Consider the following 12,142-nt stretch of genomic DNA (forward strand, 5'->3'; position numbering starts at 1 on the left):
CCACTCATGATTTTACATACCTCTATCATATCCCCTTAGTCTCCTCTTTTCCAAGCTGAGAAGTCCTAGCCTCTTTAATCTCTCCTCATATGGGACCCATTCCAAACCCCTCATCATTTTAGTTGCCCTTCTCTGAACCTTTTCTAATGCCAATATATCTTTTTTGAGATGAGGAGACCATATCTGTATGTAGTATTCAAGATGTGGGCGTACCATGGATTTATATAAGGGCAATAAAATATTCTCCATCTTATTCTCTCTCTCTCTTTTTTAATGATTCCTAACATCCTGTTTGTTTTTTTGACTGCCGCTGCACAATGCATGGACATCTTTAGAGAACTATCCATGATGACTCCAAGATCTCTTTCCTGATTAGTTGTAGCTAAATTAGCCCCCATCATATTGTATGTATAGTTGAGGTTATTTTTTCCAATATGCATTACTTTACATTTGTCCACGTTAAATTTCATCTGCCATTTTGTTGCCTAATCACTTAGTTTTGTGAGATCTTTTTGAAGTTCTTCACAGTCTGCTTTAAATTAAATTAAACAAAAATTAGATTTACACTGTCATTCTGGGCTTTTAACAAAGTAAAATAAAAGAAATTCTCACTTGTGTTAAGTTTATCATTAACGTAGAAAACAAAATCAACATCTTAGTCTGTGCTTTTGTCAGCTGGGTCAGAGGAGAGCCTTTGATGTCAACTGATGTCAATTTATTCTGAAAAATGGCACTGTTCTTTCAGAATGCTGACAATGACACATTTTACTATTCTGAATTACAACAAGCCATCAGCATTACATTGCTACCATAATTATAATTAAGTGTATATTTAAGGAAATTCTATATTCCATTATCCGATCCCCTTAGTCACAGAGTTTCACTTCTAAAATAAGATCCAATCCAGCAAAGACTAGTGGCAGCACTTTAACCTTGCTAGTGAAGACATACTGTATGATCAGAGCTGTTACAGCATAGATCCTGGGTTCTTAAAGTACCCCAAAAATAATAAAAGAGGAGATATGACTCACTGTTAGGAGAGACTATCACTTCCACCCTGTATATCTCAACCTATACCCATACATGCTGATTCACATAACTAGTACTTGTCCCCTCCATCCTCAAATACCCTTTTGGTGTGGCTCAAAATCAAAATAAAATACTGGTTACTAAGGAGGTACGTGATGCAGGTAGGAGAAAAAGATAGAAGGAGAGACACCTTTTACTTCCTTTGTCAACTATACATCTCCTGAGATGAGACTCCCTTATGGAAGTAGAGTTGTAAGCACATTCCCGCTAAAGACTACATGAGCAGATGTCTGCTGGTTTAACTCCTGAGTATCCACATCTTTCAAGGTTATTCATGAGGTATGAGAATCACTAGGGCCCTGCATCACACACTAATTTCCAGCACTTTCCAGGTGAGAGGAAATGGAGGGAACACAGACTACACAGAAATCCCAAACACTGATAATGTGTCATGCGTTAAGAACTTCCTACTCTGGGTAACTGATGTAGAATTGATTGCATTTAATATTTTTTCATGTCACAAAGAGGTGCCAAGGTTGTCATGCTCTGCTGGCTGCTAACATTTGTGTTGGAGCACTTTAGATCTGCTAAACCAGTCTGATTGTAGGTTCAAGCATACAAGATGTGCAGGGCTCATGCTGAGAACAAGTGCCCTGCCCATATGAATCGGGAGTGTTTCTTCCCCCTTGTTGATTTAGGTGCACAGTTACTGTTGAGTTGTCTGAGGTTTATCAGGATACATTTGCTATTGCTTTTTGCAGAATGCCAAAATAGCCAGTCTCACTCCTCTTAGGTGCGGTTATGTAAAGGCCTTTTTTCTCTCAGAGACCAGTCTGAGCTAATATGGAACCTGTGATGGTCCTCATTCTATTAGGTTTGTCTCAGTTGTGATATGCAGCCTGTTCAGTTTTTGTACGGGTCCTTCCTGTATTGGTGCTTCCACCATTGTAGAGAGTTTCACTTACCGTGTGTCCAAAATTCTCTCTGAGAGCTTGATCTAATGAGATTGCTAGTTGCTGAGCATGTCCTAGAGCACGGCTTGGGCTTTCTGCCCTGAGCCCCAGTGAGTCTAATGCTGGCCCTGCTCTCCGGTTTATTTTGGAGGACCCCCTGAAGCCTGCTTGCAGCCCCCGCCAGAGGTCCCAGACCCCTGGTTGAGAACCGCTGTTCTAGAGTGCCACATTTTCCCTCATAACCAGATTGCAGCACACAACCCTCAAGCCCCAGAGCGATAAGACTACAGTCTGAGATGCACAGTGAAATTGCAGGCTCAGGTCTAAAACCAGCTCAGTTTTTAAAATCTCTCCTCCTCAGGGAAGACATAGCCTTGTTCAATACCTGCCAATGCATCTTGACAGGTTAGAAACTGTACCAAGCAAAGAGCATTCTTCTCATGCTTGACTAGGAGGTCTGTGTTTTTGAACATGTTCCAAATTTCCCCCAAGGCTCTGCAGCTTCACTATGATAAGTCAGCTGACCAAATTTGGAATCTTATAGAATCCCCTCCATGAAAAGACAGCTGCAATCACAGATATGACCTTTGTAAACACCCTCAATATTGGAGCCAGCCCAAAGGGCAGGGAGTGGTACTAGAAATGCCAGTTCAGAGTGAATATTTGATGTTATGGAAATATGAAGACTCTTCTTTTAAATCTACTGAAGAAACGAAATTTCTCCTAGTCAATCACAGCTAATATAGACTGGAGAGACTGCATCTTGAATTTGAGTCTTGAATTTTAACACACTTCAGATCCAAAGTGGATCTTGTCCCTACCTCTATACCTTTTGGAACTACCAATTACCTAGATTAAATTCCCATCAGCTGCTGCTCTCTGAACAATTGCTTTGATATCTAAGAGATATTTCACTGTCCAGAGGTCAGCTTCCTCTTGATGGGGGAAAAAGGAGGATGGTAGAAAATGGCAACCCTGAGAAGGGGTGGGGGGAGAGAGCTTAAAGTCAACCTGGGCCACAAATGACCACTATTGTCTGAAATGATCCCTTCCTCTTACAATATAAAGGAAGAGATCCTTCTTTCTCTGAAAATAGGGGAAGGTGACAGTCAGAAACATTACAGCTCTGGAAGGCCTCAAAAAGCAGTTTAGACTTTGAGTCTGATTTAAAAAATGAGCAACTCCCTCCCTTTTAAATCCCAGGCCTAGGTCTGTATTTAACAGATCATCTCTTCTGGAGTGGCTTTTACCTGATGAGTGCTTACACTTCCTAGCTTGTGAAGCTGGCATCACAGAGTCATTCCTATACATTACTGTCCTCAACACCTAAATATTTCATATCACCCTCTTAGAAACACTCTCTTCTTTGCACAAAGCACTATCATTCTGCCTGTACTGCTGCTGGCTGAGTGGGCTGCTTCCACATGTTGCACTATTAGAACCTGCCTCAGGCTGCAAAGGAAGTCTCACTTTCCAGCTGAGTGCTGGTCAGCAAAATGGTTGATGGTGCCCAAAATGCTATTGTAGGATGCATGAAAGCTAGGTATTCTCTTATCAGAAAGATTTTCAGGCCCCATTTCCACACTGAACTGGCTACAGGTTGCTTTCTAGCTGTTAATTTTGTGAGAGGCAGGAATCAATCTGGGGAATGAAAAGGAGTTCTTTGAAAGATGCCAACATTCTTCTGTCTGATCAGTCATTAGTCCTGCCCATCTTTCCAAAGGAAAGGAGATAGTCAGAGACTGCTGTAGCATTCCCAGTCACAGAATGAGTTTGATGGTCTTTGGCAAATTAGTGTGTAGGTGCCCACATCACAACTGGCATTTTGACACCTTTACTGTCAGTTTTGGCAGAGAGAGATTCAAATGGGAACTGAGACAATTAGTCTTTCAATCCTAAGGGTCCCTCCAAGTGACAATTGAGGCACACTGGTAGGGCACTGTGAGAAAGTTTGAAATGTGAGTGATGTGCACACTTTTTAGTGGTAAATAGGGTTATCACTCTAGCATCTTGCACTAGTATTAAATTCACACACTTAAAAATATATATATTTTTACCATGTAGTCTGAAGAAGCAATGAACTCCACTGTAGAATTTTGGACCTCTGGCCGTTTATGGGGCTCCCCATAGGATCGTGTCAATGGGTTATACATAAATTCTTCAGGAACTAAACAAAAATTGTGAATCCAAAGTAAATTATTCAGTGACAGATACACAGATTTTGTGCCTATTAGCAACATTCAACATAATGTTAATTGCATTATATATATTTTAATTACAAAAAGCAGCAAATAGACCATAAACATTTTAAAAGCATGTAAATAAGAAAACAATCAGTGTTGTGAAACCTAAACATCAAGTTAAAGAATCAGAGACAAGAATGTCTATTTTATGGACAACAAAGTACATGTAAGCTCTGTGCTTCCAGTACCCTACAATGACATGTCTCAACGTGCACTGTATTTACGAAACTGGTCTTTGTCTTTGACTGGTGTTACTTATGACCTTGACTTGACTGTGTATTATTCTAGTAGTCAGTGGAGAAAACTGCTTTTGAATTATATAGCTCAGGTCATCAAATCTGATATGGTCCTCTCAGGCTCCTGATATGTTGCACGGTAGCCTTCACTTGGGAAAAAATACAGGTGCTTCTGAAAATGAATTAGATATTAAAAATCCCAGATATTCTAGGTGAAAGACATCTCAGTTGTTGATACAAATGCAAGAATTTTAAATACGTTAGGTAGCTGAAAGAACCAGCTACTTACCTTTGTAATAAAACTTACCATCATTAACTCGATAGCATAAGTTGCATTTCCACCTCCTTTGGTCAATGAAGGAAACAAAAGGGTTGATATATGTCCTGCAGGATCTGCACCTCACAATGGTGCTTGATGTTATTACAGGTAATTGCTAAAAAGTATAATAATTGAAAAGCTGTAGCAAAGAGGATCCTAGTAAAATTTTTAGAGGACAGGATTGTGCAATATCTCAATCTCTGAAAACTTCATAAAACCAAAATATTCTGTTTATCTTGTCTCCCACTTAGTCCTTTTAGCTCATTTATATACAGTGCAATATTCACACCTTTACAAACATTCTCTCTTTACAATAGGAAGACATAATAAAGTATTATTTTGACTGAACCAGAATTTGATCTCCCATATACCAGTGTAAATCATGAGTAATTTCATTGAAGTCTATTGTGTTATACTTGTCTACAAAATGTTGGAGAGAAGAATCTGGTCCGATAATGGACATTAATATATTTAATTGGATAAAAGGAATCTGATTGATCCCCGTGACTACAAGGGTCAGATCAGCAATCATTTTATTGTAATTCTAGATAACTTCAACAGTGTTATTGCTTAAATTATGCAGAAATACTTGTACATCTTAGATGACTGAGGGCACTAGCGGTTGGATCTTGTGCCTGAAAGAATACCCAAGACAAGCGAATACCCACGTGGTATAGCTTCATGCTTTTTTATGTATAAGCAATAGCACTTAATACAGAGAGAGCCATAGGTTTTCATAAGAAGTTAATAAGGACAAGAGCTGCTTAATGTGTGTGCACACTTTCTCAAGCACAGATGTATTTTTTAACACAGTATCTGTAGAAATTAGATTCAATTTATCAAAGGAGGAATACAGTTGTTTACTTGTATAGTGTATTATGTATTTTTGAACCTGTTTAGAGAGAGTGGATGAAATGAAACAGCTAGCACTTTTGAAACAGCATTGTTAGAACAAGAGACCATCTTTTTCTGTTATTTGAGCATTGCCTATCTGTTATTTAACTCCTCTCCTCGAACTAATCTAAAACCCCATCCCATTCTGCAACAGCAGCAGTCACTCTTGCAGTTAATGGGGAATAGACTCCTCTGGACTTCCGATCCTCATCTACTAAGGAGGTCCTCTGTGGATATGGACAGAGCAATTTGAAAGATTCCATTCCCTCCAGCGAGGAAAGTCAGATGACCACTACTTCAGCAATTCTCCCTGTCTTCCTTAGGAATATCATGAATAAACAGGCTAGATAGACAAATGGATATGCAAATTACTCTAAAATTTTAGTGCTGAATACTGTAAAATAACCAGAGAAATAGGAGGAGCTGCTCCCTGCCCTGCTTCCCCAGAATCTGATCAGTTGTGCTCGTTGAGAAGAGATTCCTGGAAGGGATGGAATCTTTCAGATCTCTCCCTCTAGTTCAAGTTTCACTTTATAAATTAAGAAGTCAAGAGGTAAAACTTCAAATAGCTATTAAATTAAGAGGAACAATCAATGTATGCAGGCATAGAGCACAAGACATGACATTTAAAAAATACCAAGGTAAGCTGTTCACTCTGATGAAGCTTTAAATAAAAACAAAGAAAATTTTGCCTGAACCACTCCAACCACACTAAGGTATGTAAAAAGCCTTAATTGTTGCAATTTGTGTAGTTTCTCTAACAACCTTGTTCAGCTTATTAGATGCTACATTTCATTTTAAAAAAAGGATGAAAGATTTACAGCCATAATTTTTATCTTACAGTAACTGAATCAGTTCATCCTGTTACATTTAAGATAGAATTTTGAAACAAACAAAATTTGACTGTATCAAAGAACAAACACCCGAACAGACAAGTTGAATAGAAATTCTACTTGAAAATAGTTCCACGCTTCCTGCTATTACTTACTCCTCAATAAGGCTTAGACAAGATAAGAAAGTACCATACAGTAAAAAGCAAAGCACTATGAGAAGATATTCAAAATAAAAAATATTTAAATTTTACCGTTAGGTCTCTGAAAGGATGCAGCAGCAAACCCAAGGGAAGTTTAGCTTTGTTTAGCAAAGCCTGAGTCTGTGGAATATTTGTCAGTGTACATCGAAATGAACTGGAAAGAAATCATACAAAAATTAGCTCGCAAAGCAAACTTGAACACATATGTTGTATTAGCATGCAACTATATTCTCTGCAATTCAAAGAGTTGTTAAATTTTAAATATTACTAAACCTAGTTTCAAAATAAACAGAAACCATCGCCTAAAACAGCAAAAGTCTCCTCCAGAGAGAATAATATTTAACTATAAGTGCGGCACAAAATGAAAAGCTGAAAGTATTGCATTTCAACAGGAAATGCACATTGGAGCTATTATTGAGTTTTAAAAAAGAACAAACAATGGGGGGAGGTCTAGTACCCAAATTAATTTAAACTTTGAGATGGTATTTTCATTCATGATAAATATTTCCTGATCTCAGAACTCACTAAAGGAAAATTGTACTTGCTAGTTGTTGAAAAATTATTTTAATGTGAGAGGGAATATAGGAGGATCTCAATGTTTCCCTCCCACAAAGAATAGTTATGAGTCACCCTCTTCTCTGATGGACGAGGAACAGATGAGACTTCCTAAAAACTTATTAATGCCACTCAATATAGTAACCAAAGGGGAATAGCTCCAGACACATAATGAGTCCAGAATAGGAGTACTGCCTCCAAAGTGCTCCAGGTGTGGGACTGAATATGACCCACTCATTTCCCTCCTACTCACAAAACAATACATTGCCATTAGACCACCAAGCTGACCCAAATTTATCTACTGGATTAAAGCTTCTTTCAGCATTGCAAATATGTTTTTTGGAGCAGAGACTCTTTCTTTGTTTGCATGTGCCTGGCACAATGGGTCCCAACTTAGTGGAGGCCTTTATGCACTACTACAATTTAAATGTTTAATCATAATAATCATAATGTCTCTACTACTAACACACAAATGGCTGGATTATTGCAGTATGCCTGGTACATCCTTCAAAAGCTGCATGCTAGTGACAGGCAATGCAATACTACATAAAATTTCCAAAGACTGCATGACTGTAGGTTCCTATTTGTTTCAGGTGCAAGCCAACATACTTAGCCTGAAATATAAAGTCAGTCATGTTCTGGGTCCTGGCTACCGGGACTCTCTCCTAAAGTGCTACCATCGCAGCTGAAATCAGTTGGGATCCTTTCCCTTCTAGTCCCTTGATTTGAATCCCAAGACATTCTCACCATAAGGAAGTTCGATTTGAAACTTGTTTCTTCCACTGGTCTCCCAGAGACCAAATCTGTTGGGCTGTTAGGGCACAGTGTAAAGCATATCTCTTTCCTTGGGCTTTTGCCCAACTTTAAGATTATGGGGTTATATTTTAATAACAGATCTTCCAGTGTTGACACCGATCACTAGTCACATACAGTGAGAAGGGATTTTTTAGATCTCATCATTGGCTGAACTCTGCTCCCACTGATGGCAATGGTAAAACTGCCAATGACTTTACTGGGAGCAGTTAGACCGACGCTGGGTGCTTTTGAAAATTCCACACTTAAAAAAATATATCAGAAACTCAGTATTTTTGATTTTTATAAATTTATTGCTTTTGCATATGATCTCAATTTGTCTTTGTGACCACCACAAACGATGGTAAATAGATTTTATCAATGAGTAAAATGAGGCAAATAGAGGTTAAGTGATTTGCTCAATGTCAAAAGCAAATCAGTGGTAGAGTTGGAACTAGAACGCTGCCTAGTCTTATTATGGTAAGTTTCATGAAGATTGTTTCAATAGCTAGTTTATAAAATGTTCTCGATTTAAGAATGCCAGGGCCTTGAGGTGAGAACAGTATGTTGTTCCAGTAGAAAGGAATACCATAAGTTACTCAACAGGGACCTCCCCAAACATAAAGCAACAATATTGGTAGACTCTAAAAAGGTCTCATCTAGTTGCCCTAAGAATAGTAGCCATTGATGGCAGGAGATGTAAATTAGAAACGACTTCAGTGTTCACACAGAAGTGAAGAGGACTTCCCCTCTTCTCTCCAGAGGAAACAGACTACACTGGTTGACCAGTGAAAGAAGAATACTGTGGTCAATTTCATCCCTTATAAATTTTTTTTATTATTCTTAACTAAATTATGAAATGTCACAGAAAAATGCGATATCTAATATACCCAAAATTGAAAACAGTATACCTACTCTGGACTGCAATTTAATTTTCTAAGGTCTGAATTCAAATTAGGCACAGGAGCTAGAACTGGAGAAACAGGAAGAATATTCCTATCTTGTGTAAGGTTTACTGGTCTCAAGCTTTCTGGCTGCTGAGAGTGCTGTAGACTTAATCCTCCTAAGGTGGATGATAATTGGTTCACACCGGGATACTGCTGAAAAAAAAAAAAAAAGCATTGCAAAACAGTTATACTACATGTTTAATGAACATAATCTTAATTCATTACACTGTTCTTTCAGATCACCATTAAGGAAGATATAGCAGTAGCTAATAATGCTTTGCTGATGAGAAGAGACTTGTAATTTTAAAGGGTTACACAAGCGGACAACACTTCCCAGAATCTTAGCATATACTTAAGAACATAAGAACATAAGAACGGCCGTACCAGGTCAGACCAAAGGTCCATCCAGCCCAGTATCTGTCTACCGACAGTGGCCAATGCCAGGTGCCCCAGAGGGAGTGAACCTAACAGGCAATGATCAAGTGATCTTCCTCCTGCCATCCATCTCCATACTCTGACGAACAGAGGCTAGGGACACCATTCTTACCCATCCTGGCTAATAGCCATTTATGGACTTAGCCACCATGAATTTGTCCAGTTCCCTTTTAAACATTGTTATAGTCCTAGCCTTCACAACCTCCTCAGGTAAGGAGTTCCACAAGTTGACTGTGCGCTGCGTGAAGAAGAACTTCCTTTTATTTGTTTTAAACCTGCTGCCTATTAATTTCATTTGGTGACCCCTAGTTCTCGTATTATGGGAATAAGTAAATAACTTTTCCTTATCCACTTTCTCAACATCACTCATGATTTTATATACCTCTATCATATCCCCCCTTAGTCTCCTATTTTCCAAGCTGAAAAGTCCTAGCCTCTTTAATCTTTCCTCGTATGGGACCCTCTCCAAACCCCTAATCATTTTAGTTGCCCTTTTCTGAAACTTTTCTAGTGCTAGAATATCTTTTTTGAGGTGAGGAGACCACATCTGTACACAGTATTCGAGATGTGGGCGTACCATGGATTTATATAAGGGCAATACTACATTCTCCGTCTTGTTCTCTATCCCCTTTTTAATGATTCCTAACATCCTGTTTGCTTTTCTGACTGCCTCTGCACACTGCGTGGACATCTTCAGAGAACTATCCACAATGACTCCAAGATCTTTTTCCTGACTCGTTGTAGCTAAATTAGCCGTGTAGCAGGGTGGACCCTGCTCCTGCTGTGAGGGGTTTAAAAGGGGCCTGGCAGAGCTTGAGAGCAGCTGCTCTCAAGGCTGGGCTGATTGAGTAAGTGGCTGCAGCTGGGGCCACGCCCCAAACTGAGCCACAGGCCTTATAAAAAAGGCCAGGGAAGCCAGAAGCCCAGACAGTCTCTCTCTGCATTCAGAGGGAGAAGGACCTGGCTGCAGGGAACTGAGATAAGGTACCTAGGGTGAAGCAGGGCTGAGGAGCTGGGGAAGCTCCAGCCTAGAAAGCCCCAGGCTGCGGCCTAGCATAGGGCAACTGGGGGTTGCAGAGGGCAGCCCAGTGGTAGGCCAAAGCAGCAGGCCAAACCCCTTTGCCTGTGATGAGTAGGCTGATACTGCAGTCTGCCCCAGAGTGTGGGGCTAGACAATGACTGGCAGTAGCCAATACTGAGGCAAGGTGGGGCTAGAGGGTAGGAGTTCCCCAAGGAGGGGAGACCCAGAGAGAAAGGGGTTACTGCCAGGGGGCAGCATCCCCATGTAAAAGGGCACCGGGTCCAGGGAGGGACACGGGGGCCTGAAGACAGGTGGATCACCAGCCTGCAGAGGGCGCTCCAACACTGGACTGAGCTAATTCCCGGAGTCACCAGCAGGAGGCGCCACAGGGGTGAGTCCGACCTGTCTACAAGCCCCCATCATATTGTATGTATAGTTGGGGTTATTTTTTCCAATGTGCATTACTTTACATTTATCCACATTAAGTTTCATTTGCCATTTTGTTGCCCAATCACTTAGTTTTGTGAGATCTTTTGAAGTTCTTCACAATCTGCTTTGGTCTTAACTATCTTGAGCAGTTTAGTATCATCTGCAAACTTTGCCACCTCACTGTTTACCCCTTTCTCCAGATCATTTATGAATAAATTGAATAGGATTGGTCCTAGGACTGACCCTTGGGGAACACCACTAGTTACCCCTCTCCATTCTGAGAATTTACCATTAATTCCTACCCTTTGTTCCCTGTCCTTTAACCAGTTCTCAATCCATGAAAGGACCTTCCCCTTTATCCCATGACAACTTAATTTAGACCTAAGAGCCTTTGGTGAGGGACCTTGTCAAAGGCTTTCTGGAAATCCAAGTACACTATGTCCACCGGATCCCCCTTGTCCACATGTTTGTTGACCCCTTCAAAGAACTCTAATAGATTAGTAAGACATGATTTCCCTTTACAGAAACCATGTTGACTACTGCTCAATAATTTATGTTTTTCTATGTGTCTGACAATTTTATTTTTAACTATTGTTTCAACTAATTTGCCCGGTACCAACGTTAGACTTACCGGTCTGTAATTGCCAGGATCACCTCTAGATCCCTTTTTAAATATTGGCGTTACATTAGCTAACTTCTTTGAATAACATTCAGTCTACAGCATAAAATATAATTTTACAGGAGGTGCATAATCCTCATTTTCAAAACATAATCCTGTCTTCTTATTAAACATTGTCTAAAAAAACCTAGAGGTAAATCAGCCCAGATATTACAAGAAAACTGATATTTTCCCCCTCTTCTAAAGAGCTCACTTTTTTCTTTTGCCAAACCAGAAAAACAGGCTATACATTCTATTTTCTCTCTCCAATCCGGGGTAAACCCCAGACTACGTTATGCATTCCCTTGTTTCTGTAGCATTTAGAAAGATTATTTTGAATACGTATTTGTAAAAGCTCTCTCAATTTAAAACAAAAACCTAATCGAATTTGATTTTTTAAAATTCAAAAATGCTTCAATTTCATTACCCATAACTGCCTGAAGTCAACGAACTGTAGTATTATCACAAAGAAGGTTGTAAAACAGCTTTTAAAAATATCTCTTTGGCTCTAATCTTAGTTTCCAGGTGAATGCCCAATTGTTTTTTATTAATGAAGTATGGAGGGGTTAAGACTATGAACCAAGCACAGAAAGGGAAA

The 12,142-nt window shown here is 39.6% G+C and overlaps 1 protein-coding gene across 8 annotated transcripts in view; it reads right to left on the reverse strand.

Moving 5' to 3' along the window:
- SEC24B (SEC24 homolog B, COPII coat complex component) overlaps positions 1 to 12,142 on the reverse strand; it is a 100,321-nt gene that overhangs the window by 44,511 nt on the left and 43,668 nt on the right. For 7 of the 8 annotated variants that reach the window (XR_005599128.1, XR_005599129.1, XM_039540611.1 and 4 more), the window contains 4 exons: positions 8,970 to 9,154; positions 6,759 to 6,861; positions 4,769 to 4,895; positions 4,040 to 4,149 (listed from right to left, as the gene is read on the reverse strand). Coding sequence is in view for 6 of the 8 variants with exons in the window: in XM_039540611.1 (XP_039396545.1) it covers positions 4,040 to 4,149; positions 4,769 to 4,895; positions 6,759 to 6,861; positions 8,970 to 9,154 (525 nt within the window). In the remaining 2 variants the exon portion in view is untranslated. The remainder of the gene's footprint in view (positions 1 to 4,039; positions 4,150 to 4,768; positions 4,896 to 6,758; positions 6,862 to 8,969; positions 9,155 to 12,142) is intronic. The other variant, XM_039540612.1, reaches the window with a different exon arrangement.

The sequence above is a fragment of the Mauremys reevesii genome, linkage group 5 (assembly GCF_016161935.1).
Source record: "Mauremys reevesii isolate NIE-2019 linkage group 5, ASM1616193v1, whole genome shotgun sequence".
NCBI lineage: Eukaryota > Metazoa > Chordata > Testudines > Geoemydidae > Mauremys > Mauremys reevesii.